The sequence below is a fragment of the Schistocerca gregaria genome, chromosome 2, assembly GCF_023897955.1.
Source record: "Schistocerca gregaria isolate iqSchGreg1 chromosome 2, iqSchGreg1.2, whole genome shotgun sequence".
NCBI lineage: Eukaryota > Metazoa > Arthropoda > Insecta > Orthoptera > Acrididae > Schistocerca > Schistocerca gregaria.
Window position 1 is genome coordinate 630,656,314 of NC_064921.1, and position 25,064 is coordinate 630,681,377.

Genomic DNA, 25,064 nt, shown 5'->3' on the forward strand with positions numbered 1-25,064 from the left:
GCTCCGAAAGCCAATGATCAAGCCTTTTTGGAAGTCAGATAACGTTTCTGCATTACGAAAATGACTGCATAACATCCGCGTCCTCCCGACACGCTAGTTCTGCCAGCTTTCCTCTGTGAGTGTTTGTTTCACGGCGAAGTCGAAAATAGGTGATTGTCACGTTAATGTGACTGGTCCGGGTGTTACGGCGTGTACATGAATCTAATTTTCTACTGTTGAATCTGTCTACGAATTTCTGTTGCATGTTCGTGCCATGTGACTATCTGGCGCTGGTTCGAACTGGAGCGCATCGGCTGACGGAAGCGTCTGTTAGTCTGCCCAGGTTAAAAGCAAAGGTCTCCTATGACGGGTTAGTCAAACCAAACTTCCTTTAACTTATTTTTGGGCATTTAATGAGTATGTCACGAATGATGGAATCAGCGTAATATTTATTGCATTTATCTATTGAAGAAAATTTGCAGTCTCTATTGAGCGCTTGTAATTGTGGTATCCAGTCTTTGGAACCTAAATGGAATTTTTAAAAAATCAGGAAAATTTACGACTGGCTGTTGCTAGGTGCAACTGAGCTTCGAAGTAAGATTCTAACTTATCTTCAATTGCTGTTTATGCAAGTTTCATCAAAGCTGCTTCTGTAAGAAGTTTTTGATTCAACTTAAAAATTTCAGCAGCAGCATTAGCAATAAGAGAACTTTGCGCTCAACATCACGTGATACTTTGTGAGTGATGAAATATTACTCCAATCTCGATACACTGTTCGGCGAAGATTCTGTGTTCCAGTCGAAAGCTGTAAATAGTGGTGGAGGCATCTTGAAAGTCGCTTGACCACCTGTTTTTAATTTTGACATCTGAGCCACCGAAAAGTCTTGTGTCAAATGAAATCTGCTAGTATCAAAGATCAGAATTCAGCTGAGGAAGAAAATGAGGGTGTACTTTAGGAGCACGGAATTGTGCTGTGGAAAAACCGGAAAAGAGTATCGAAACGTTCGAGGTGTGATGGTACATAAGAATCTTGAAAATTAGGTGGACTAATAATATAATGAATGAGGAGGTTCTCCGCAGAATCGGCGAGGAGGGAAATGTGCGAAAAGCGTCGACAATAAGAAGGGACAGGTTGATAGCACATTTGTCAAAACATAATGTATTAACTTCCATGGTACTGCAGGGAACTGTGAGAGGAAGGAAACTGAAGGAGAAGACATAGATTTGAGTATATAAAATAAATAAGTTTGAAATTTTGGCGCTAGGGGTATTCTGAGAAAGAAGGTTGGCAGAGGACAGCCACTGGTGGCGTGCACCATTTAACCAGCCAGAAGACTGGCGATAGGAAAAAAATTCATCCATTAGGAAGAAATCATGAAAACTAAGTATGAGCCCCTTTATTTTCATGTAATTTCTTATTGTGATTTGTTCCTAATTTACATTAAAATCAGTGACTTAACTACAACTGCAATTATATCAAGTAAGTGGCTCAGTTTTTTACTGATAAAATTTTGTATATATCATTCGCTGCCGTGTAAAGTGTATTATCCAATGACATGTTGATTGCAGCTGTAATATTCTACGTGTGAGAGCTACTAATTTTCAAATTAAAAGTTAGCATGCACTCTTTTCTTTTGTCATGACTCGGTCTTTATTATCCAATGGCAAGCGCTCCTGTTGTAAACAACTTGTATATTTTTTCTGAGCCGAAAAGTGTTTTCACCTATTAAATACTAGGCCTACCTGCAGTTGTGAAGGAATGATGCATTTATACTGACAGGATAATGAAATGGTGATGTTCTCTGACAACAACCAGCAGTAGTCGTCAGGTACAGCCTTGGACGCAGTGGCTCGGCGCACACATTATGAGACGGTTTGGACGCTCGAGGTTCCTGGCCGACGACATTCATTTTTGCTGTCACCTCGCTTTTCTAGTCAACCACGCCCTCTCTCGCTCAGGTTCACCTATCGATAATTCGGGACGTGCAACATTACATTAAGTTCCGAGATGAAGACTTTCTCTTATTACAATCTTAAGCTACTCCGATACATTTTCTATAGAACTTACATCGAGCCACACTCACAACAACCTGTTGCCCTGTTGAACGTTGAGTGGGGAATAGGGACGGGGAGTGCTGTTTAAACAGTGCTACCTATGATTTGTTTTGAGTGGTTCATCACGTAGATAATAAAGACACTGATACTTCGTTACATCAACTGTCAACCAAAGAAATCCCAGCAATGAAGAATTAACGACATATTGGTTCAACAGTTATGTCACGGGAAGAACAATATCTACAGTGTAGTGAAAGGGGCACCAAATTTCCGTGCAAGGCATTGTGGATCTTTTGGTTTTGGAAAAGCGGATTAGAGGTGTATCGAATAAAATACGTGGCCGTGCGACACACCTACCAAGTGTTTGGTGTGACACTGCACAGTGTACACAATAATACAGCAGTCACGAGCTATGTATGGTTTGTACAAAAACAGGGTGCCGGCTGGGGTGGCTGAGCGGTTCTAGGCGCTACAGTCTGAAACCGCGCGACCGGAACGGTCGCAGTTTCGAATCCTGTCTCGGGCATTGATGTGTGTGATGTCCTTAGGATAGTTAGGTTTAAGTAGTTCTAAGTTGTAGGGGACTGATGACCTGAGAAGTTAAATCCCATAGTGCTCAGAGCCATTTGAACCAAAAACAAGGTACATCACTATGCCGAATACGCAGCAGGGAGCCTATTGTCATTCGAAATATCTTCCAGTCGTCTCTGTACGGTTTTCAAGAGAATCGTATCCCGTTATTCCTGCAAAATAGCCATAATTTCAGGTGACGATGATGGAGGTGGACAGCGATCACCACCCTTCTCTACAAAGTAGACCACAGAGGCTCAGTAACATTGAGATCTGCTGACCGTGGTGGTCAGGGAACAAGCTGCAATTCATCTTCGTACATAGAAAACCAGTCCTAGACCATTAATCCTCGGCATTAATGGGATGTTCCAGGTTAAACTTGGGGCCCATGGAATACCACGACATGGCTACCCAAACGATCGCCGAACCCCAGCCATGTTTCACTCTAAGGATGTAAAATCTGCCAGAACTTGGAAACAGTATGAAATACTCGTCCAAGTAAATGACTTTTTACCTCTGTAGTCCATGTAATATGGCTTCGGCACCACACTTTCCTGTTACGGACATTTGCATCACTGATGTGTGGTTTTGGACTTTCAGCTCGACCTGCAGATCCCTGCTTTTAGACCACCCAACGCCCTGTATTGGTGCTCACAGGCTTCGCGAATGCGACTTTCAGTTCTGCAGTGACTTTTGCAGCTGTCGTCTTCTTATTTCTCGTCACAATCCTCTTCAATGGACATCTGTCACGACCACTCGATACACATTTTCATCCGCGTTTTGATTCAAATGGTTCAAATGGCTCTAAGCATTATGGGACTTAACATCTGAGGTCATCAGCGTCCTAGACTGAGAACTACTTAAACCTAACTAACCTAAGGACATCACACACATCCATGCCCGAGACAGGATTTTCATTTAAATATCACATTTAACTGTTATTTGATTGTGAGAAGATCGTGTTTGCGTTATGTGTCGGAAGTCAAAAGCAGCAGCGTTTTGGAGACTGCAGTTTGTAGTTCCGCGATATTGTAGCTCGTGTTAGTCGGCATCACACGGCCGTCATGGGAATGTGAAGTCGATTCCTTCAGGAGAAGCGTACTCAACGCTGTGCACAATCTCAGCGGTCCCACGCAACAAGCACAGGAGAAGACAGTCATATGACATCGTTCGACCTGGATCATACAATGGGTCAGAAAACTGGCTCGTTTGCATCAAGACAAGTAGCTACGACGACGTCTGCAGCACTGCTGACTGTCAGCATGGCGTTTACTGTTGTCGCTTTCCTTGATGCAGCGACAGAGAGAAGCATTCTGACAGGGTTGCTCTCAGGGACAACGTTATACACAGGAATGCTTCATATCATCTTTTCAGAGCACCAAAATAGACGTGTATGTGTGAAAAACCTCTGAGGGGAACCATCCTTACCAGACTGGACTCATCATCGTCATATGCATCCAGCAACTGGCATGATGGTATGTGCTATGTCTGCTGACAGCAGCACAAAAAATTATCAGGTGGCAATGATTGTACAGGTTTATTTATCAAAGATTAATAGCACGCCTATTCCGACGTGAGCTGACACAAAACATAAAATAAGTCTGTTCTTGAAGTAGAACAAAATACTTCTGGTGGATAAAGGCCTGTATGGCCATTGAGTCTAAGTTCATTAAACATAAACTCCCTCCTTCCCCCCCCCCCCCCCCCCCACCCCCGTCGGAGGTTCGAGTCCTCCCTTGGGCATGGGTGTGTATGTTGTCGTTAGCGTTTAAGTTGGTTTAAGTTAGATTAAGTAGTGTGTAAGCCTAGGGACCGGTGACCTTAGCAATTTGGTCCCATAGAACTTAGCACAATTTTTTTCCAACCATAAACTTCATAAAAGTCAAAGGCTCGTAGTGAGCAAAATTGTTTAAATCCGTTTAAAAGTTAAATAAGAGTAAATTAACAAATCCACAAGTCCGCCATGATGACAGAATCCCCATCTTTTTCAGTGATGGGGCTACAAACGCTCTTAGTCTACAGCCGGCAGCTCCTGGAGTCGTAAAGTTAGATTGAATGGCAGCGACGTAGTAGAGGTGGCTCTCGAGCGAGAATTCTGACTGATGGAATCCTTGAAGAAGCGGTGCCTGGCCTGGCAAAATTCACTTCGCACAAACTAGTCTACCCTGGCCCGAGTACTGCCATAAACAACTCTCGGCACTAGGATACAAAAAGGCCTAATTTCGTTCTTGTGTTTATGGAAGGGAATAGGTTTATATAGCCCAAGGTCTCTCTCTAGTGGCGCTTGGGTCGCCTCCTGGTCGACAGTTGGAACAATGCCATCTGTCTTACAGAAAACTGTTTTCCACATCCATTGGTGTAGGTCCTGACATTGTGAGTGGAGATGTCAAAGGCCCCTCCTGTGAGCTGGCTTCAGCAATGTTTGAACTGGCCCATCGATGTCTGGGGTGGATGCATTGAGTGTCTGTGTCTCTGGAACAAAGAAGGTGGTAGTTTCTTGGCATCAGTAGAAGGACCACAGCGAGATCATAATTCGTTGACATGTTTGTGGCACAGTGTGCTGTCCTGCAGTGCCACCTCAGCCATGGCCTTGCCTAGAAATTTGGACATTACTGTCCCTTAGTAAAATCAAGGGCTCACACTGGGTCTTTAGATGAAAAATGGTGGCAGCTAGGCCACTGAGTGGGTGGACTGTAAACTATGGACTGAAAGACAGAAAGCTGAATGTGAGATCGGCATTGAAGTTTCTCATTAGGAGATGAGTCATCCTGAGGTGTTGACCTCTAATATTCCGGAAGAAGGCTGAGAAACTCCTTAATAGGATGGTGACAGTGAAATTTAGACATCTGGGCTTAAAAAGTGTGGATGAAATGTTCTGCAGTCTTTTCGAGGTAGGGTGGGAGAGTGCTGTGTGAACTAGAGCAATGCCAATTTTATCACAGAAAGCGTAGAATTCAGCAGATGGGAACTGGGGATCATTGCCTGTTACAATGGTGTTAGGAAGTGCTTGACTAGAAAATCTGCTAGACAAGGCTTGAATTGTTAGTTACTTTCTGTGGCTGACATGCAAGAAACATATGGTAACCCACTGCCTGTGTCTATTGAAATGTGCCAAGTGTGGCCTAGGAAAGGTCCCATGAAATCCAAATCAAGCCTGGACCAGGGAATGAAACAGTCTGGCTAAGAGAAGAAACGGTGTGGAGGGGCGGCCTTCTGGCTCTACCAAGTATTGGAAGAAGATAGGGCACGCCATTGGATATGGTGGCGAAACACACGTTTAGTGAGCACCACACCCCAGTGACCAATTTGGAGAACGACAAAACGCGCTGCTGCAGAGATGCAGATATGACCATCTGGGTGCAGACATTTTCCACTTGGAGTAGCAGCATATCATTCAATGTCGAGAGCTCATTCTGATGGTACGAACAGGTATCGACCTCCGGCTGTCAGATCTGTTTGCAGTACCAAGTGGAGGTTCTTGCTGAGGGTCAGATCCTTCGAAGTTTGGTATATGATGAGATTGGCGTCCAGTGAGAGAATGGCCACAGTTTCTTCCACAGCAGCGTTCAGGTGGATACAAAATCCGAGATCCTTGTCGAACATTGGGTCCAGGCGCAGAGGTAGACAGGAAGGGATATGAGCATTTGCATGTTGTGTGGTAGAGTGACACTGAATATTATAATTACAGCTTGAGAGGAACAGGGCCCACCGCTGAAGACAGTGTGCAATTTTGGTGGGAAATTTAGGTGTGGCCTTGAAAAGTGGAAAAAATGGTTTATGATTGGTGAATAATGTGAAATGCCTACCATGATCATAATTATGGAATTTTTTAAGGCCAAAGATGATAGCTAATGGTTCTTTCTGAATCTGGCTACAATTTTGCCGAACAGCTGTGAGAGTTTTGGACACAAAAGCAGGACTGCCAGGGTAAGAGGTTTGGCGGGGTCCTGTGCTATGAAACACGAAGGTTGGAGAAGGACCTGTTTTAAGTCTCTGACAATTTCGTCACACAGTGCGGTCCACTCCCAAAGGATGTTTTTCTGCAGTAGTTGTCCTGGTGGCTCGGCAATGCCAGACACATGGGGAACAAATTTTCGGTAATAATTTAATTTTCTCAACATTAATTTCAACTGGCTGGTATTGGTAAGAGCCAGTTGATAATGTTTCTGAGGTTTTCAGCGTGATGAGTAAAGGGACAGAATTCGTCTTTATTGCACTTTGGATTGACCTCTTGGATGACCTTGATTAGGGTGTCCAAGACGTTGGTCAGGTCTTGGGCATCTTTACCTGTGACGAGAATGTCACCTAAGTAATTTGTTGTCCTTGGTATATCGTGAGTCAGATACTTCAGATATCGTTGAAATCTTGCTGGGCTGCTGGCTGTACCAGTCTATAGCACAGGAAGAGCTTGAAGGGAGTGTTGACGACTGGGATACATCGGGATTTTTCATCTAATATCAGTTGGAGTTAGGTATGCCCCAGGTCAATTTTTTCCACCCTCTAGATGAATCGTGATGTCCTTTATCTTAGATATTGAGTACACATCAATGACTGATTGGACATTGATAATCGTCTTGAAATATCCACAAATGTGTAGGGCACCATTTATTTTTTAACAGTGACAATGGGAGTGTCCCATTGACTGAGAGAGATTGGATTGAGGATGTCCTCACCTTGTAGGTGCTGTAATTCCCCTTGAAGCTTATCCATAATTGCAAAAGGAACACTTCTAGCCCTAAAAAAAAACTTGGACGTTGCTGATGGGAGGAGGACTACATGAGCTCCAACGTCTCTAACGCCCTAAGAAGGTTGTGAAAATATGGATCTGAATTTTGCAAGAAAAAAATCTTTAACATATAAGTCTGTACCCAGGGAGTTGACTGTGGGGTGGAGTCGTGAATTTCTAACTCGAGTGCATTAAAAAAGTCCATACTTAAGTTAGCTCTCAGGGCATCCGCTATCAAAGTCCTTGTCATGAAGTTGTGCGACCAATACTGTATTTGGTTGTGAATTTTCCAATAATTTTTATAAGGCTATTGTTATAAGTTAACATTAGGGTATCAAATGGTCAGAAGGTAGAAGAAATGGGCTATAATATGATTCCCAAACGATAATGGTGGTGGCAGACACCTTATCTATCTGCAAGGAGATGGGTTCATTATTGATTGCGACACTTCATGAGACACTTTATGTAGAATGTGGTAACACTGATTGAATATAAGATAAGTCTGGGTACAGTTCATCAACGTTGTCTGCCACCATGTCTGAAGGTTTCATGCAGGTGCAGTCCACTGCTAACTTCAAGCCGAATAACACACTTTGACCCTATGTCTGGTTTTCCCACAAGAGATGGACTCTGCTCGCCAATAACGGCATTGGTGTCACTGATAATTTATAAAACACTGACTCCCGGAAGAAAGTCGTTGGATATGGTGCTGGGGTGCTGTATCTTTACCTGAACTTTGTAAATCTGACTGAGCAGGTGTTCATAATTGGATTGGAGAACGACATGTTTTCTGAGTTGCAAACGCCTGTGAGTGATCCTGTAGGGTAATCGAGGGCCAAATGTATTGTTGAAATCCCCGATGATGGGAATACAAGTTTCTACAGATGGGTCTTTGAATTTCAAGAGATCAGGGCTAAGGCAATAATCAGGAACATTTCTAAAGTCATATCTCTAACCAAGAAAAAAGCATCTAATTGACTGCACTCGGCATTGGAGCACTGACAACAGCAGTTGCGAGATAAACCCTGTAAGTGGACAATCGAATTTGTGCATGACTGTCCTTGGAGTTTATGACAGCTAAAAAACTTCTGGCGACCTGCCGCCAAGTCCACTTGAGAGACAAAGTATTCAAGTAAACTGATCTTCAACTTGTCATACGGAAGGACACTGGGATCCACTTCTGGATTTAGTTGTTGTAATAGTGGTAAGTGTCCAGGTCTACATATGCCGAAAAGAAAGCGTGGTACTGGTCGTCAAGTGAGATGACATGAGCAAGGGAATGCTGCTCCATGCGTGCAACATAGTTTGCCCGTGGTATACCCTTGCTGTCGAATGCTGGAAAGCTGGGGTCACTGACTGGACAACCTTGAACGTGTAGCTAATCATAGAGAGACGAGAGGAGATTTCTGGAGGCAACTTGAAAGTAGCCGTGAGGTGCTCGATCAGGATTTTGTGCACTGCATCTGCTGCAGTAGTTATCACGAAACAGGGGGTGTTCGACGATGACCGTCTCCAGTACTTGCTCTAGATCTTTCACTGCAAATATGAAGAGGTTCCGCTATGTTATAAGCAACGTTATAATGAGCATACCGTCAAATGGTAAACACACGCAAGCACTGGCTATCTAGATGACAGCACTTGTTTGAGACTGATCTGAACACACAACCCCATCGCCAAATGAGATATCCGCAGATGGAGGTAAAAAAAAAAAAAAATGAGAGAGTGAGAGGAAAAGAATGAGAGTAACATGGGTTGAAACAAAACATAAAACAAGCCACTTCTTGAAACGGAACAATAATATATCTGGCTTTTGGAGGCCAGTTCGTTAGTTCATTTAACAAACAGTCGATAAATTGTTTTAGTCCGACATGCAGCTGTCTGAAAGTTAAACAGAAAAAAAATTTACAACTTCACAAGTCTGTCACGATGACTGAGTGCCCATCTTTTTTGGTGAGGAGGACAGGAACTCTGTAAGTCCACAACTGAGCTCCCGCGATCGCAAAATTATACGTGAACATCAGAGATGTTGTGGAGGCGGCTGTCGAGTAAGTATCCTGACTGATCGAACCCTTGCAGAATCGCTGCCTGGCCCAGGAAAACTCACTCGGCGAGAGTTAGTCTGGCGTGGCCCGAGCACTGACCTAAATGGCACTTGGCACTAGGAGGCAGCCGAGCATATTTCCGATTATGTGTCTTGTGGAGGAGGATAGGTGAGAAGGTCGCCTCCTGATAGACGGTCGGAGCATGGCTGTCTGTCTTGTGGAAAATTTTCCCCTGTGTATTAAGCATACTCGAAGCACTGATGTTGGTTACTTACATGCAGTTATTTAGCCTTGTAAAAACAGTGTTAAGTGGCATTAAATACACAACACGATCAATTATCGTCCACAGAACTGGAAATTTGAAAAGTAGCCCTTACATTTTAAATTTGTTAAGACCGTTGGCTGCACGCTGTCGTGAGGTGTCTGAGACGATATTTTTGGATAAGGCAACGTATGGCCGCATGTTAACCTTTATTGTCTTGAGTTATCACGAAACAGAGGGTGTTCGATGGTGGCCCTCTCCAGGACTTGCTCTAGATCTTTCACTGAAAAAGTCTGATCATGGGGTGCCGAGAGACTTGCACGCTACCACTCGTCAGGCATTCCGACTGATGAACACAGTACGAAGTTGCGTACTTCTGTCATCCAAGTTCATTTCGTCTCGATGCCCACATTTAGCCACTGTTGATGCCAGATGTGGCAGTCTTCTGTGTTACATTTTGCACAGTGAGTACCATCAAAATCAGCTACAAATTTAGTCATTTATTCATCCTACTAAACTGTTTGTGCACAGTAGGTAATACTTACTTATTTGATACCTTTATTGATGATGCAATTTTAATGGCCTGTTAGTTACTTCAAGCCACTAATACCATAGACTGATTCAATCATATTCCAAGTTCATTCTTGTGCAGTGCCCATTTGTGAATGTTTCCTTTACATAGACTGAAGATAGGCTGCTCGACATAGGTTGCATTTCCTAACGCTTCTATATCTCTTCTGTATTGCTTCTTACCTCTCATACCTTGAACGAATAGAGGCTCTAATTTTCGGTAACACGTTTTATTTTTCAAAGGAGGGAAGCTCAGATCTCTCTTGTGCCACCCCGCTAAAAATTTTCTGGGCGCCCGGAAAAATCACCTTTGGCAAATAACGGAGGGAGTCCTTCAAGAACAATGGGTTAGGTTGGTGCCTCAGACCCATTCTTCATTTCAGATGACATATGCAGTGACTGGACGCTAAAACTCTTGTTCTACTTCTTATAAGATTTACCAGGGAATTTTATCCACTGTCTGGGAATTTATAATTCTTCCACGAATAACTTCAGAAGAAATAAAACCCGATGCTACTATGCAATTTATTAAAAATAATTTTAAATTGTTAGTCAGTATTTATGGCTGTAACCACAACCATTCTCTAGGTTCTTGTCTTGTCCATGCCTAAAGTCAGCCAGTTATTGCGTAATTACTTATCTGTGTATAGTGTACATATACTTACATAAAATATTTTTCTGACATCAAATTATAATGTTAAGTGGTTAATAGTACTGTGCTGAACAGTTAACGGAAGCATGTGCTATGCTGTCTCTGCTGGACGCGTTTTTCCATTTCAGATTGGCACAGCCGCTGCTGCTGGGTCTGGTCATTCAGCATTTCTCCCCCAACAGCGACGTCACACAGCGGCAGGCTTACCTGTACGCCAGCGGCCTGGTGCTCATCAACTTTGTCAAAGCGTTTTGCGTTCACCATTACAACTTAAAAGTTTCCTTGGTCGGCATGAGAGTCAGGGTTGCCTGCTGTTCCCTTCTCTACAGGAAGGTAGGCACCGCGTCGGAAACGAAGACTGTTACAGAGAACAACCAGTGTCTGCACAATGGATAACAGTTTTTTCTGTTTGAATCGTGTTCTTGTTACAAACTGGTGACACAGTGCTGTTCATAAGAAACACAATCACAGTTCTATACGGCACTAAACAGGAATCTAACTATATTATACTACCTGAGCTACACAGCTGGACGTTAATTAGTTTCTCCTGTCAGTGGGTGTTACACTATGAATGCGCAATGTGATGTTCGTACTTAGTGCCGCAGTTAGTACATAATGGTACGCTGAAACATTGTATGTTAGATGACAAGCTATTACTGTCACATGAAGGGGATTACAGTTGTGTAGGTGAAATATGAATTTTAGTTTTCTGGGAGGTGGATGACAGATATGACCACTCTGGCATTAATTTTCTTTCTTATTTGACGCAGGTCGCAAACTTTATTCTCATAAATTGTACATCTGAAATAGACTTTTACTATTTTCTTAATGACACAATCAATGTCCCCTTTCCATCACAACTTCTTTATCTGAAGAATGATAGCAATTTTCAGGTTTTCGTTACCTTTATGAAATATTAGGAAGTGATATAATTGGCGGTCAAATCATATGCTCCAGTTAGTATAAATTTAATACGTGTCAATGAAAACTGTTTCACTGTAATTTCAGCACTGAAGTCAGCCACTTGAAAAGATCATCAGAGTACAAATTAGTGTCAGCTTTCTACTTTTTACAGAATTGCCATAGTGATGATTACTCAGCCTTTGAGGTACAAGAAGCCCTTAACATCAGGTAATAAAGAAAAATGTGTCTCCATCACACTAAATTTAGGGTGCAAAGCAAAAAATCATTTTCAATTTTTCTCCAAGAAAGCTGAAGCTGATTTGTTTTGAAGTTAAGTGTAACTATAGAAATTATTCCATTTTTTTATTTTTGCGTTATTTACCTCTCCCCATACATGTAAAAAGTACATACACTACAGAAATTTATGTTAATATTCATTTTTAAATTCTAACAGAATGTTGCTGTGTTTCCTTATTTTAAATTAAACTATGCTCTCTTACATTACACAAAAATTATACACTCATATGCTTAAATAAAATTTTAAATTCAGCAAAAATTAACACTGGAAAGATGATTGCAGTGTTAATAGATTTGCCTTATGAGAGAAAGTAAGAGAACGAAATAACAAAATTCGAGTTTATGTCACTATAAAATTATTTTGACAGTAGCTATTAAAACTATTATTTAAACAATTTGAATAATTCTTTTAAGATCATAGCTGGGACTTCCCTTGTACGTGTTAGCCATTGAGCAGCAGATGGAAATAAAATTTGATTTATGCATGATTCCTTTTATAATCACACATGTTCGTACGGCTAATGACAGTTAACAGTTGAGGCTGCGACTTACTAATATGAGGAAAAGCGGAAGTACACACCCGTTTTCATATAGGGATGGTGAACTAAGTGGACTCTCCTGTCAGATTTTCTCTGATCACGAGTGCGCTGTGATTGTTAAAATCTGTTTGTGCTGTTTCGTTTTGATGCTAACCTTTCAAGATGAAGAATTGTGAGTAGTGACATTTGTAAGTTCTTGATTCTAGAATGAAAACATAATGTATAGAGCATCAGCTTTGATTTATTATACCACTAATAGGCTTGCATAGCCAGCTTTGGCTCCAAACTGTGAGTGTTAAGTGTTCAAAATGAGCGACGTTAGTTGTAGAGCTGTTCCAGTTTCAGCACAAAGTACCAGTTATCCCCCTTATGGAAGAAAACTAATGGCTGTCAGGTAATTTTAGAATTATCTTAATTACCATAATTACGACTAAAAATGGCCGCCTCCATTTCCCCTACTTCCTAGTCCGGGAGCATAATCCTGTTGGCATGAATTCGCACCTAACACTCTTTGTGGTGTGGCAGTCACCATTATCAGATGTCATTCACGCTCTGTTTGTCAGTCGATGACCATGAAGCATTATCAGAGATCAGCCGCTGCCCCCAGGCAATAAGCATGTGAAATTTAGCTGATATTCGCAATTTGTTGCAGAATGTACCCGCCAATGGCATTTTCTCCAAGCACTGCAAACATATGACCACGTACAATTGTTATTTACAGTTTTTTGGAGCATTTGTTACAGATTTACTAGATTTCCTCAGAGCATTCCAAATGCCAACTTTTCAAGACTGTCATCCAAAGACACACGTATAAATGGGACTTTAAATGTTTAACGATTACTACCACAGTGATTTACTTAAACAAGTACATTGACATCCCAATACTTCAATGCTTAAAAATTACCTCACTCCATTACATAAACAAGTATACTGATATCCAAATAATTTAATGTTTAACAATTATCATCGTCCATTATTTAAGCAAATTCGCATTGAAATACCTCCTGAAAGTAGCATCAGAACAGCATGCGGCTATGAGTTTCCGACGGTGCTCACCTATGTAAAATGTGCCGCCAGAAAAAATGGGAGTGCTATTCCTTCCTTGCAGACATATTTCTCCTCGCGTTAAATGTGCACCTCTCTTTTCCTTGTGTGCTGTGGGTCGGAAACCTGTTTCAGTAGCAGAAGAGCATTTTTGACCAAAACAACAATTCTGCAGGAAATAGTATTAGTTAATTACACACTTTATACATTGTTAATATAAATATTGGAAAATAAAGGATTATTGTTAAAATACAGTCATTTTCCTCTTTCCTACATCAACCACACTTAAATCAACTCTTAGTATGATAGCTGGGATTACACCTGAACATTAACACACTCTTGGAAAAAACTGAGCAGCGTTAAAGAATAATGATCTTAGTGTCATAACAAAAAAATGGCAGTCGGTACCACCATTTGCCGGCATAGGTGGTCTTCCTTAGGGTTAAAAGCACTATTTTATTCCTCACTCATTTCTAAGACATTGAAGCCGGTACTACAGTGTGCCGTTTCATCAGTTAACTGCTACCTTGGGATGTGTGAACAGCACATCATGGGAATCCGAATAAGGCATATCGGAAAGAGCGAACACAGTAATAATACAAGAGAGCAGTGTGATGTTAGGACGATTATGATTGAAGTTCCAGCTTCAAAAAGCTGCAAAAAAAAAAAATAACTGCTGCTCAGAATGACGTCAAATTTGAAAGAAATGTTATCGAAGGAGGAAACGTTTTGGAAACGAAAAAAATTAACGAAAGGATTACCACTAGATGGCACTGTAAGCATCATAATATAAATGGTTCCAGCTAAAAATGACAGATGAATCGCAATATGATGGCTATGACGTGAGCAGCATATTCAATCAAACATACTGTTTGCAAACGTTTAGCATTCAACAGGTGTGGCGCTGTTAGTAAGCCTATTCATCGCGGCAAGTACCACATCGGATGGGAACAATAAGATTTTAGCTGACGCCAAACACCACATAAAAAGCAAAATGACATCGGTTTTTAATTATCCTGAGGCCAATAACCGCATACAAAGCAAAATGACGTCAGTTTTTAATTGATCTAGGGCCAAAAAGTACGTAAAAAGTAGAATGACATCGGTTACTAATTGTCGTGAGACTGGTGCAAGACATGTGAAATATGCTTTCCACCGTTTTTTGCCACAAGCTGAAATCGAGAAACATCATGTTCCACAACAGGTCGGAGTGTCTCGGGGCCACGTTCAGAATGCGTTGCTCAATGCCTGCCTTCATTTCAGTAACTGAGGCACTGATACAGCATACTTGAGATATCTCTACAACCCGAAGGGCCACGGATTCAAATCAAATGATCTGGTAGCTCAGGCAGTAGAGAAATGATGGCTGACAATTCTTTCTTTTCCGAAATATCTCTGCAGCAGCCGCTTCACTGGCTGAGGAGCGCTATCTCACATCCTAATCCTAAGGAAATGCAATCCGACAACAAAGGAAGTAGGCTACAGTACACTTGTTCGCCCAATGCTTGAATACTGCTCAGCAGTGTGGGATCCGCACCAGGTAGGGTTGATAGAAGAGATAGAGAAGATCCAACGGAGAGCAGCGCGCTTCGTTACAGGATCATTTAGTAATTGCGAAAGCGTTACGGAGATGATAGATAAACTCCAGTGGAAGACTCTGCAGGAGAGACGCTCAGTAGCTCGGTACGGGCTTTTGTTAAAGTTTCGAGAACATACCTTCACCGAAGAGTCAAGCAGTATATTGCTCCCTCCTACGTATATCTCGCGAAGAGACCATGAGGATAAAATGAGAGAGATTAGAGCCCACACAGAAGCATACCGACAATCCTTCTTTCCACGTACAATACGAGACTGGAATAGAAGGGAGAACCGATAGAGGTACTCAGGGTACCCTCCGCCACACACCGTCAGGTGGCTTGCGGAGTACGGATGTAGATGTAGATGTAGATGTAGATAAAAATAATCCTACCCACACATCCATGCTGTCGAAGGGGAGGACAAACGACGCTGGTGCGCAAAAGACGCTCACAGTCTGTATCACTGACGGTACATCTAACCTGACCTGCACGACCCATTTCGTCGGAAAAATACGCTTCACAATAAGGACTGCCGTCAACTCGCACCCCACAGTTACCTATGCAGAAAGAAGCGGTGCCGATTGATGTGCGAGTGGATTTGCCTTTGTCCATATTCTGCAATTCTGTTTATTGACATGTCCTTGGAGATGGAAATCGGCTTCATGTATCCACACAATGTTCCATAGCGATTCATTATCCACTTCCATGCGAGCAAGAAATTCTAGAGCAAACATTAGTCTTACTGGTAGGTAAGCGTGAAGCAACTGCTGAAAGTGGATAATTTTGTATGGATAGCAATTCAGGATGATTCAGAAAATTTTATGCACTGTGGTCACAGTCATGTGGAAAGTTGGGCAATTCCCTGTGCATTGCAAGTTAGTGCACCACTGCTCGACCCCTCCTGAAGTGCTGAGGCCACATATTCTACTGACGTTAGATCAATTGTTTTCCTCCGTCCGGAAAATTTCACTTAGAACCTGTCTTTTCGAATTTCTAATCATTTTCTCCAGTCATCAGACCAACGCCTTTTTTCATAACCTTGAGTGTCTGAAACTTCTGCAGAGCTACTGGCGCACAGCCACTGTTCTTGCAAAATAGCTTTACCAGCCGCATTAAATCCGGCATAGGGACAGTCATACTGAGAATGTAACCCATGTCTTTTTTTTTGCATATTCTGCCGTATTTTCTTCCGTAACGTTTCCCCCTTCTCCGATAATATTTCGTTCAAAATTGGATTCATTCTGAACAGCGGTACGTTTTTTACAGCTTTTCGAAGCTCTAATTTTAGTTATAATCACAGCAAATTGGATGATCTGTCTGTAAACCTCCATTCGAATTTGGATTTGCTTGTAAAGGATGGTTGTATTGTGTCAGCATGTGGTGATCTGGACGATGTGTACCTTGTTAATGCGAGGTTCTTAAGAAAAGAGACCATAAAACTGCTACTGTTCCCCTCAATTCTGATATTCCATGTGAGATAAGCAGACTCTTCTTCGATCTTCCGCATATTTAACGTTGCACTGCAGATACACAGACGCAAGTCCTATGGCAGGGTTAACAAAAAATGCTTCATGTGCACCCAAAGCCTACATCTGTTTCTTAGTTATACTGGTATACTACACATGCTGTATGAAGACAGATAATACCTAGCTAGGTCAGCTCTTAATATGATGGCAGTGATTACACCATGATATTGAAACTGGAATTCGACAGTAGGAAAAGGGAGAGAAGGAAACATAGTAGGTGAATGCGGATTGGGGCTAAGAAATGAAAAAGGAAGCCGCCTGGTAGAATTCTGCACAGAGCACAACTTAATCATAGGTAACACTTGGTTCAAGAATCATAAAAGAAGGCTGTATACATGGAAGAAGCCTGGAGGTACTAAAAGGTTTCAGATAAATTATATAATGGTAAGACAGAGATTTAGCAACCAGGTTTTAAATTGTAAGACATTTCCAGGGGCAGATGTGGACTCTGACCACAATCCATTGGTTATGACCTGTAGATTAAAACTGAAGAAATTGCAAAAAGGTGGGAATTTAAGGAGATGGGACCTGGATAAACTGACTAAACCAGAGGTTGTACAGAGTTTCAGGGAGAGCATAAGGGAACAGTTGACAGGAATGGGGGAAAGAAACACAGTAGAAGAAGAATGGATAGCTCTGAGAGATGAAGTGGTGAAGGTAGCAGGCGATCAAGTAGGTAAAAAGACGAGGGCTAGTAGAAATCCTTGGGTAATAGAAGAAATATTGAATTTAATTGATAAAAGGAGAAAATACAAAAATGCAGTAAATGCAGCAGGCAAAAAGGAATACAGACATCTCAAAAATGAGATCGACAGGAAGTGCAAAATGGCTAAGCAGGCATGGCTAGAGGACAAATGTAGGGATGTGGAGGCTTATCTCACTAGGAGTAAGATAGATACAGCCTACAGGAAAATTAAAGAGACCTTTGGAGAAAAGAGAGCCACTTGTACGAATATCAAGAGCTCAGATGGAAACCCAGTTCTAAGCAAAGAGGGGAAAGCAGAAAGGTAGAAGGAGTATATAGAGGGTCTGTACGAGGGCGATGTAATTGAGGACAATATTATGGAAATGGAAGAGGATGTAGATGAAGATGAAATGGGAGATACGATACTGCGTGAAGAGTTTGACAGAGCACTGAAAGACCTGAGTCGAAACAAGGCCCCCGGAGTAGACAACATTCCATTAGAACTACTGACAGCCTTGGGAGAGCCAGTCCTGACAAAACTCTACCATCTGGTAGGCAAGATGTATGAGACAGGCGAAATACCCTCAGACTTCAAGAAGAATATAATAATTCCAATCCCAAAGAAAGCAGGTGTTGACACATGTGAAAAATACCGAACTATCAGTTTAATAAGTCACAGATGCAAAATACTAACGCGAATTATTTACAGACGAATGGAAAAATTAGTAGAAGCCGACCTCGGGGAAGATCAGTTTGGGTTCCGTAGAAATGTTGGAACACGTGAGGCAATACTGACCTTACGACGTATCTTAGAAGGAAGATTAAGGAAAGGCAAACCTACGTTTCTAGCATTTGTAGACTTAGAGAAAGCTTTTGACAATGTTGACTGGAATACTCTCTTTCAAATTCTGAAGGTGGCAGGGGTAAAATACAGGGAGCGAAAGGCTATTTAGAATTTGTACAGAAACCAGATGGCAGTTATAAGAGTCGAGAGACATGAAAGGGAAGCAGTGGTTGGGAAGGGAGTGAGAGAGGGTTGTAGTCTCTCCCCTATTTTATTCAATCTGTATATTGAGCAAGCAGTAAAGGAAACAAAAGAAAAATTTTGAGTAGGTATTAAAATACAGGGAGAAGAAATAAAAACTTTGAGGTTCGCCGATGACATTGTAATTCTGTCAGAGACGGCAAAGGACTTGGAAGAGCAGTTGAACGGAATGGACAGTGTATTTAAATGAGGGTATAAGATGAACATGAACAAAAGCAAAACGAGGATAATGGAATGTAGTCGAATTAAGTCGGGTGATGCTGAGGGAATTAGATTATGAAATGAGACACTTAAAGTAGTAAAGGAGTTTTGCTGTTTGGGGAGTAAAATAACTGATGATGGTCGAAGTAGAGAGGATATAAAATGTAGACTGGCAACGGCAAGGAAAGCGTTTCTGAAGAAGAGAAATTTGTGAACATCGAGTATAGATTTAAGTGTCAGGAAGTCGTTTCTGATAGTATTTGTATGGAGTGTAGCCATGTATGGAAGTGAAACATGGACAATAAATAGTTTGGACAAGAAGAGAATAGAAGCTTTTGAAATGTGGTGCTACAGAAGAATTTTGAAGATTAGGTCGGTAGATCACGTAACTAATGAGGAGGTATTGAATAGGATTGGGGAGAACAGACGTTTGTGGCACAACTTGACTAGAAGAAGGGATCGGTTGGTAAGGCATGTCCTGATGTATCAAGGGATCACAAATTTAGCATTGGAGGGCAGCGTGGAGGGTAAAAATCGTAGAGGGAGACCAAGAGATGAATACACTAAGCAGATTCAGAAGGATGTAGGTTGCAGTAGGTACTGGGAGATGAAGGAGCTTGCACAGGATAGATTAGCATGGAGAGGTGCATCAAACCAGTCTCAGGACTGAAGACCACAACAACAACAACATTGAAACTTTGAAAACACTGACCATCACTAAAAATCTTGATTTGGGTGTCAAAACCTAGAACTGACACCAATAGCACAATTTGTCGACGTAAGCAGTCTTCCGTAGGTTAAAAAACTTGGTTTTATTTCCAGCAGAGTACTGTTGTTAGAATCGGTGCTAAATAGTTCCGTAGCATCAGGTAATAAGTGCTTTGCAATGTGCGAACAACACTCTCCTCAAAGCTAGGGACGACGCGACGTTGTATTGACGTACATTTCATGGAGAAGTATCTCATACCGTCACCACAAAAAGTGTCCACAACATATCAATTAAAGTTCGTTCCTAAACTAATATGTCATATGACTTTAATAAAACTATTTCGGTTCTACAGATATGCTTAGAAACAAGTAAAAAAATTGGACCACTAGATATTGGAGAGCGATGACGCCGCATATACGTATGTACTCTGATAGTGCGAAGTCTTAACGTTCTAGAGACATGACGTCAACATTTATCCTACACGGGATCGATACTGCATCAACAGACATACGGGAAATAAATTGGCGTGAGTGCATTGGAGACCATTTTGAGGAAATATACTTGCAATCCACGATTTATAACTGTGAAATGGACTGTTCGTGTTAGACACTGTAGAGGACTGTTTAAATCTATCAAATAGTTATCGATACAGAAGTGTTATATTAAACCAGGAGGAATATTGGAACCGAAATCTTACTCCCTGTTATGCGTTCTGCAGTATTGCTTGGGCTACTAAATGCTACTAATACCTGCAGACGTCACATAAAATATAAATATGGAAAACAAGAAACTAAAAAGTCGTTTGAAAAAAAGGGTACCTTACAATGAGTGCAGCCAGTGGAAAACCCTACATTTTAATCTAGGGTCACTCATGTGTAGTTCTATGGGTTTTTTGTAATGTACAGTAAAAAAAATTAGAGACTTCTTTGCACTTATTTAGGTAAAACACAGAAAACCTAGATCAATATAGCTAGTGGGGCACTTGAACACTGATCTTCCGGTGCCCCATCGACCACGGGGCAATGGTGCAATGATAAGACAATGGACTCGCATTTGGTAGAACCAGAGTTAATTTACCGTTTATCTTACCGTTCTGTCATCCAGTTTTGGGAATTGCTTAAGGGACATGCCGAGATGACTGCTGTGAGAACAACCTGGACCATTTCCTCCTCCATTATTTCCAACCGAAACTTCTGCTCCGTCTCTGATGATGCCGTCGATGATGGCACGTTAAATCCAATATTCCTTCCTTTTTAGTTTACAAAACCTAAGTGATTCCACATCACTAATGACTCGGTTGTATAACTTGTCTCTGAATTTAAGAACAAACTTGATTGAACCTATTAATTATATCATGACTTGTTTGTTAGGGAGGCTTTGCTGCAGCATTCAGGTTCTCTCAACTGTGTCTCAGGTGCTTCGCATCAACAGACAGTGTATGGACGTTGCTGCAATTGGGCAGATTATCAACCTGATGTCCAACGACGTGGCCCGGCTGGATGTGGCCGCCCTGAACGCCAACGGGCTGTGGATGAGCTTCATCTCCACAGCCGCCATTACCTACCTCCTGTACCAGTACGTGGCGTGGGCCGGGTTCGCAGGTGTCGCGTTCGTGGCCATTATGACTGTTCCAACACACAGTAAGTAACCAACACTGTTAGAAAGGCATGCAGAATTTATGAATGTCACTTAGGCATTTCGAGTTATCGTCAAAGAACTGGTTTCTTCGCATCCACCATATACTCCACAAGCCACCTGTCGGTTACTGGCAGGGGACGCTTCTGGTATCACTATGATTAACCCGGTTTCCGCTTACAGCGGCAACTGGCGCGCATGAAGAAAGCAGTAATCTTCCAAGTGCACTCCAGTTTTCCTGATTTTCCTGTCTTTATCACTTCACAATATGTTAGTGGGAAGTAGTGCGTTGCTTCAGCTTTCTTTGGACCTACGGTTTCGAGGTTTCGAAATTTTGAGAGTAAATCAATCTGTAACGCTTCTCTAACAGTGCCAATTACTGGAGCTCGAGCAGCGTCTCCGTGACACTGGTCACAAGACATTTTTAAGTCTTTTCTATTCCCTCTACCAGCCTAACCCGTTAACGGTTCGGATAAGAAGAGTCTTTTGTAAGCTATATTCGTCGAGGGTGAACTAAATTTCCTTAGCATTGTTCTCAGTATCGTATCTGCATTTCCCTACGATTTGTTTTACACTGTCTTTCCAGTTTAAATTGCTTCGTACACAAACTCACAAATATTTAATGTATGTAACGATTTACAGTGGCTGTTCGGCAATAATGTAATTAAACAATAACAGGTTTTTGTTTATGTTGAGGGTAAGTTGCCACTCCTTGCTCCGGCGACGATCCTATGTGGATATTTTTCAAACCTTTTCTATCGTTTCGACTTCTCTGTAAGTAACACTACCATCACACAAACAGCCTTATGGAGCTTCCGACGTTATCGTCTACATCTTTTATATAGGGAACATTAATAGTTCCAAAACACTGTCATCGGGTGCGCTTGAAGTAATGTTTACGTCTCACGTGGTATTTCGGAAGGGTTTAGGTACTGTCCCGCACTGCTACTTAATGGACAGAGTACAAGCGTGCAGAATATGATATTGACACTGGACTGACGAGTTTCTGGCAAACAGGAAACAACATGTAGTTCTTAACGAGGATGTTCCATTGAAAGGGCACAGCCTGTTTCCTTACTGGACCTTGAAACATTCCGAGCTTGTGCTTCGTCTCTAATTATCTCGAAGTAGGCGGGACATAAAACCCAATTTTTTATTGTCGTGTGTAAATCGTGAGACGTAAACAGGCTGTGCCCTTTCAATGGAACATCCTCGTTAAGAACTACATGTTGTTTCCTGTTTGCCAGAAACTCTTCAGTCCAGTGTCAATATCATATTCTGCAGGCTTGTACTCTGTCCATCAAGTAGCAGTGCGGGACAGTACCTAAACCCTTCCGAAATACCACGTCACCCCCTTGGAGGGGCGGTATCCACTGCCTTCTATTGCTCGTGGTCGAACAGAGCGCGATCGGGGATTCAAACAATCGTTCTTCGCAGAATCTACTCTACTCCGAAAGAACAGATACCATCGGTGACCATGCAGCTCGTTAGAATGAAATTACAGTGAAATGAGCACCCTTAGCTGCTTACAGGCGTTGACATACGTCAACGGGGACGTGTGGAAATGTGTGCCCTGACTGGGACTCGAACCCGGGATCTCCTGCTTACATGGCGACTGCACGGATTTATCTCTGGCACGCCTCCCGCGGAACCCACATTCTCAACGTATTGTTCCGCACTACATTCGTAGAGCCCCCGCCCATTATACTCATTACTCGCGGCGCGTTGCCGATTCCCGCAAGAGTTCGGGCACTGTTTGTGCATTCGCACAGAAGAATAAGTTGGTCAAGTGGCCGGTGAGCCTTATATATACTAAGATGGTATCTGTTCTTTCGGACATGTCCGAAGAGGAGGAGGAGGAGATTAGTGTTTAACGTCCCGTCGACAACGAGGTCATTAGAGACGGAGCGCAAGCTCGGATGAGGGAAGGATGGGGAAGGAAATCGGCCGTGCCCTTTCAAAGGAACCACCCCGGCATTTTCCTGAAGCGATTTAGGGAAATCGCGGAAAACTTAAATCAGGATGGCGGGAGACGGGATTGAACCGTCATCATCCCGAATGCGAGTCTAGTGTGCTAACCACTGCGCCACCTCGCTCGGTCATGTTCGAAGAAGAAACATGTAATCGCACATACGGCAGATGGTAGCTGAATCAAGGCTTTTCATTAGTTCTGGAGTATGAGTTTCCTAGTTTCCTAATCGAGATTGTGATGCATCTGTAGTCTGAAAAATTTGACTGTATCTAATTCTTCTGAATCTTTGTTTGAATTGACTGTTTATATATTATGTGGAATTCTACGAGAAGTACTGAACTGATTATAATTTGCATACATGTGAATCTTTTCACTATCAGAAGTAATTCTGTGTCATTAAGAAATTACAATAATTAGGCTATAACAGGACAAATGAGTTCCAAGGTGCTACTTCAGGCGGGTGTAAAATGAATGTGAGCAGTGCAAAATACTGAACGCGAAAATGAAAATTTGGCCCTGTCTGACTACCCCCTGAAGCAGATCGTAGGATCTCTTAATGGTGATATTATCTCCTTCTTCTTGCACTTTAACATATGAATTACAACATACACATAAATGTATGATTAAGGGATCTAGTAAGTACAAAATGATAATAGCTGATTCTGCTTACATTTATTGTAGATTAAAACCCTTTTGTATATTGCAAATGTTTATATATCAATGTCCAATTGACATAAAGAGATACAAATTAATTTCCTCACTAATATGATAGATCAACGGCCCAAATCTGCCCCTCTTTATGGCTACGTGATCTAATATAAATAACACGAGATGACTGACATCATCTACATACCAAACACTATAAGACACTAATTTCAAAGATGATCTACAGTGGTGTGCAACCTCAGTGGAAATAAAATTTACGTGATCACGACTGTTTAGCTTTATAGCCCTAATAAGCCGAAGCAATTAGCAATATCACCACGCGTACTGCGTCCGGTGCGTCGGAGTGATGGTTCTCGTACACGTCTGCGACGATGGACGAACTCCAGCCACAAAATAGAAACTGTTTCAAACACTAGGACGGCGGAAGGCAGTCCTCTGACTAGTATGATCTAATACTGTCTTCTCCTCTCTGTGTTATACAGACAAGAAGCGCGAGCTCCCAGCCACAAGAACGGAATTCAGATAACGTTACTACGTGAGTATAGACAGAGAAAGTGCTCTCAATCACTGAACGCTGCCTACTCAACGACGACTCCCTACCCGGAGGCGAAGTCGAGAATCGTGTAAGTTCGAAAAAGTACAGTGCCTAACCGTTCTAACTATAAAATCTCTTGACAGCATAGACAGAAAGTCCGTGTGTACCAACAAAAGCTGATATTGAGCGACCGTCAAACACAGGCTTTCAAAACGGAAGACTACTCTCTCTCCACCGCTGGCTTCCAGGAAAGCTCGGCTCCCTCTCTGCAGATTTTTCCGAACGCCAACCAACCATATTTTAGTCTTTTGTCGTCCTACGCGGAAAGTTTGCGAGGAAAAACCTATCCCCATTAATTAGGAATACATACAATGGTATGCTTCACAGAGTAAAAATCCTCAGAAATAACCCAGCCTGCATGATTTCCGAGGTAACACTTCCTCGTTCCTCTCTGCTGCGTCCAAGATTTTCAGAGTTTCCGAATTATTATCCGGTTATTCTTCCGGCCCCGGTACAAGACCGGCCAGCCGCCGCTGTATTGTGCTGCAGCGCTCATGTGCCCCGACTGTCTTGGCTACTTCCTGTGTCAAGCAGGACCAACATACCTGAGCAGGCTTTTCCAGCCAAGGTCTGAGTTACACCTGCCGTTTCATTTACACTGGTGTTCCAACCTCTACTAGTACAGGCATTCATTCATTATGCCGTTTTGATAATAAAGACACTCCGTCACCTTTCATGCCATAAGCGTTAACAACTATGTACAAGGTGTACGTGTCACTGTCAGTCTTCTTTAAATATTCATATATACGATGTACAGCCTATCAAATGATACCTAATTCTGGTTGTAAATGACGGCAAAGTATGTAGATTAGTG

The 25,064-nt window shown here is 42.1% G+C and overlaps 1 protein-coding gene across 1 annotated transcript in view; it reads left to right on the top strand.

Annotated features, from left to right (window-relative positions):
* Nucleotides 1–25,064, top strand: part of LOC126335904 (ATP-binding cassette sub-family C member 4-like) — a 227,009-nt gene that overhangs the window by 81,403 nt on the left and 120,542 nt on the right. The window contains exons 5-6 of the mRNA XM_049999377.1: nucleotides 10,985–11,189; nucleotides 20,797–21,022. Coding sequence (XP_049855334.1) covers nucleotides 10,985–11,189; nucleotides 20,797–21,022 — 431 coding nt within the window. The remainder of the gene's footprint in view (nucleotides 1–10,984; nucleotides 11,190–20,796; nucleotides 21,023–25,064) is intronic.